The sequence below is a fragment of the Brachyistius frenatus genome, unplaced genomic scaffold, assembly GCF_029030835.1.
Source record: "Brachyistius frenatus isolate BFR_SWC_R1_liver_20210118 unplaced genomic scaffold, ASM2903083v1 Contig_92, whole genome shotgun sequence".
Lineage (NCBI taxonomy): Eukaryota > Metazoa > Chordata > Actinopteri > Embiotocidae > Brachyistius > Brachyistius frenatus.
In genome coordinates, this window is record NW_027210691.1 from 1,556,359 (window position 1) to 1,560,000 (window position 3,642).

Here is a 3,642-nt window from a genome sequence, read left to right on the forward strand (position 1 = left end):
CAGCGGGGCTAACGTCACCGCGGGCAGCGGACGGACGGACGGACGGTCTGTCCTCCGTGTCCTCGGTCTGTCCTCCGTTGACAGACAGCCGAGGGGCTCCGGGCGGACCCCCCCTCCCCTTCAACCCCGCGGGCCCCGCCGACGCTCCATCCGGACATTTGACCGTGAAACCGGGACTCTCCGTCTCCTCCGGTCGGAAGCAAGATGTCGGCGGCTGGAGCAGCCCGTCAGCTGACGGCGCAGCCGGCCGCGTCCCGCTGAGCACCGCCCCTCCTCCGCTCCGACTCCCCGCTGCGGTACCGAACTGCATTTAATCACCGCACCTCTTTCTTCCAGCGGCTCTGATACCGGAGTGCTGCTTTCATTCAGACACCGGCAGGTCCCGGCGGGGCGGCTCGCTGCTGTGGCCACGCCCTAAAACCGAGGCGGCGGGTGTGCGGATTGGGACGCGGCCCTCCGTCCTCCCTACCTCAGGAGGAAGGAGACGTGAATCATCCACATCACTGTCCCGGGGATGTTTGTCGTTGTCTCCGTGTCCTCACAGCTGATCAGCTGATTGAGGAGAAAAACAAGAACTCATTTTTGAGTTGTCAATAATTCAATAAATCAGAATAAATTAATCTGACGTTTAATAAACTGAACAGTTAATCAGTTAAAAAAACACCTGGCCTCGTTAACGGAGATAATCACTTGCTCTTCTTCTGTGGTGGATCAATAAAACATCACAACTTGTTCAACGACTTAAAAACTCTGATTAAATTAATTTTCCAGAATAAACTAAATTTCTGTGGAGAGGTGAGTGATGTCATCAACCAGCAGTGACATCATCAACCAGCAGTGATGTCATCATCCATCAGTGATGTCATCAACCAGCAGTGACATCATCAACCAGCAGTGATGTCATCATCCATCAGTGATGTCATCGTTGGTTTGTGAACATTATGAAGCCTCCAGTTCAGATTCTGTCCGTCACCATCTTGTTTTCTTATTTACAGATTGAAAACGAAACAATAAGTCAAACACAGAAGTTGATTTTAAGTTGTTTTTTACTGAGTTTTTCTGTTTTAAAGTTTTGTGGTTTGAAAACAGATTCAACATGTGTTCATAAATAAAAGCAATAATGTGAGAAGGACGAGGGAGGTCAGGGTGGTGGAGGAGGTGGTCAGGGTGGTGGAGGAGGAGGTCAGGGTGGTGCAGGAGGAGGTCAGGGTGGTGGAGGAGGTGGTCAGGGTGGTGCAGGAGGAGGTCAGGGTAGTGGAGGAGGTCAGGGTGGTGCAGGAGGAGGTCAGGGTAGTGGAGGAGGTCAGGGTGGTGGAGGAGGTCAGAGTGGTGCAGGAGGAGGTCAGGGTGGTGCAGGAGGAGGTCAGGGTAGTGGAGGAGGTCAGGGTGGTGGAGGAGGAGGTCAGGGTGGTGGAAGAGGTGGTCAGCGTGGTGCAGGAGGAGGTCAGGGTGGTGCAGGAGGTGATGGAGGAGGTTGTTTACTCCTCCCAGCAGCATCAGCAGGGGGCGCCTCCTTCTTCCGGGTCAATTATTCTGGTGCTTCTGCCTACAGCATCTGTAATTCCAGTCAGGGATCGATCGATCGATCAATCAATCGATCAATCGATCAATCAATCAATCAATCAATCAATCAATCAATCAATCAATCAATCAATCAATCAATCAGTCAGTCAATCAGCCAATCAATAAATCAATCAATCAATCTGATCCAGTGCTGATTTGAAAGTAGACTCAGCGTGTTTCTGGACTCCAAAAGAGTTCACAGAAGATGTTCGTGAATAAAAGTCGAAGTGAGAAGAAGAAGAAACCTGAAACACGAAGCAGCGGAGGGAAAAATAAACATTAAGGGTTTCTACGACGGTCGATCGGTAAGTTCGGAGTGTTCCTGAACGCAGCACAGTGATGCACACGGAGGAGGAGGAAGTATTCAGAGTTATTGATCAACATCAACGTTAACGTGACCGCTGGTACGCGGTCAGTTCCACCTGTCCCTCGTTGTCCTTCGCTCCCTGCTGTATTAATGCTGCGTTCAAATGGAACTCGTGGTTACGACACAGGAAGTCGTGCTCCGTATGCTCAGGGCTCAAGTGGTTGAGTTGTAATAAAACACCATTGCTAGGCAACAGCAACATGGCGCCTAGATGGGGCAGGCGGGAAGGGGGGGGGGGTAACTTAACACAGGAAATACAGACAAGAAAAGAAAAGATGAGGTCGTTGAGAAGATCAACGTGTTCCTATCCAAGTTATGAAGACAAACTTTACGTGACTAAAATTACAATTTATTACCTGAACATCCAACCAAACATGAACTTCATGACCTCTGACCTTTCTGACAACATCACAACTCGGGAATTTGAGGCCAATAGAAAATTGAGTTCCGACGTCATGAATACCACAAGAGGGCGCCGTCCATACGGACTCTCCTCGTTGTACACGGGAAATACGACCGCATTTGAACGCAGCATTAGCATTGTTAGTTTCACCTGTCCCTCGCTGTCCTTCCCTCCCTGCTGTATTCAGTCCGTGTGCTGTTCATCTTCCCTGTTTGTTAGTTTCTTTCAGTTACCTGTCGGTTGCTTTTAAAACCCAGAGAACACAAACCACCTGAACTGTGTCGCCATGGCAACAGGGTCCAATATGACAACACGCCCGCTCACGGCGCGTTAAAAACAGGACACAACAGACTCTGGGAACACTTCCTCATGACTTCACAATACTTCCTCCTCCTCTTCCTTTCAGTCTGTTCAGTTTCATTTTTTTTAATCAGACTGTAAACACAATTCTCTCTGTCACCAGACAGGATGTGACATCAACAATGCGGGGTCACATGACATCCACGAAGAAGTCGCTGGGGTTTCCCATCGCCAGGCGGAAGGACTGTCGGGAGGACGACACGGACGGCAGGTCATGACGCCGACCTCGAGCAGGGACGAGATCTTCGTTGCCATGGAGACCAGACAAAGAGGCCAGGGACTCCTCCTCCTCCGCCGGCTGTTGGTCGGGTGAAGCAGCCACTTCCTGTTTGATGGGCTCTGATTGGCTCCCTCCTCCCGCCTCCTTGTGATCATCAGTGCAGTTCGATGCGCTGCTTCCTGCAGAGTCACAAGAAAACACGACATCATCGTTTGAAACACGTTATCATCGACATCTCATCCCCTTCCTGTCTGCGACACGCGGACGTGACGGGATCGAACAGCCGACCGCAGCTCAAAGTTTTAGTTCTATTAAATCGATTAAAAGCCTCACAGAACCGGCCACACGGGGGCGCCGGTGCTAACCAGGGAATATGTGAAGCCGGTGGAAGATGTCGCTGTTTCTATGGTAACAAGTTTACATAAAATAATCAATCATGTGAATCTTTAATCGTCAGTAATTAGCTGTTTTCATCGGTCGTTCAGGATTATTGATCTGAAGTCTTTCTGTCTGATGTCACACATGTTCCTGCAGGTATTTCACAATAAAAGCCTTGGTAGGAAATAAGGGCTTTTAATTTGAAACACACGGAAAGTACGGAGCTTGAGTAAGATATTGAAATGCAGTAACTCTAGGAGGGCAAACAGGAGCGGATCAAACCGTGAACGTTTTGTAAGAACTCGACGTTCCTCTCCGCTGAGTTCTGAACAAGCAGGCGCCCCCTATGGG

The 3,642-nt window shown here is 49.9% G+C and overlaps 1 protein-coding gene across 2 annotated transcripts in view; it reads right to left on the reverse strand.

Annotated features, from left to right (window-relative positions):
• Nucleotides 1–1,984: 1,984 nt before the first annotated feature.
• Nucleotides 1,985–3,642, reverse strand: part of LOC138627836 (segment polarity protein dishevelled homolog DVL-3) — a 14,093-nt gene continuing 12,435 nt past the window's right edge. For both annotated transcript variants that reach the window (XM_069710457.1, XM_069710456.1), the window contains one exon: nucleotides 1,985–3,092. In XM_069710457.1, the coding sequence (XP_069566558.1) occupies nucleotides 2,824–3,092 (269 nt within the window). In that variant the 3' untranslated portion in view covers nucleotides 1,985–2,823. The remainder of the gene's footprint in view (nucleotides 3,093–3,642) is intronic.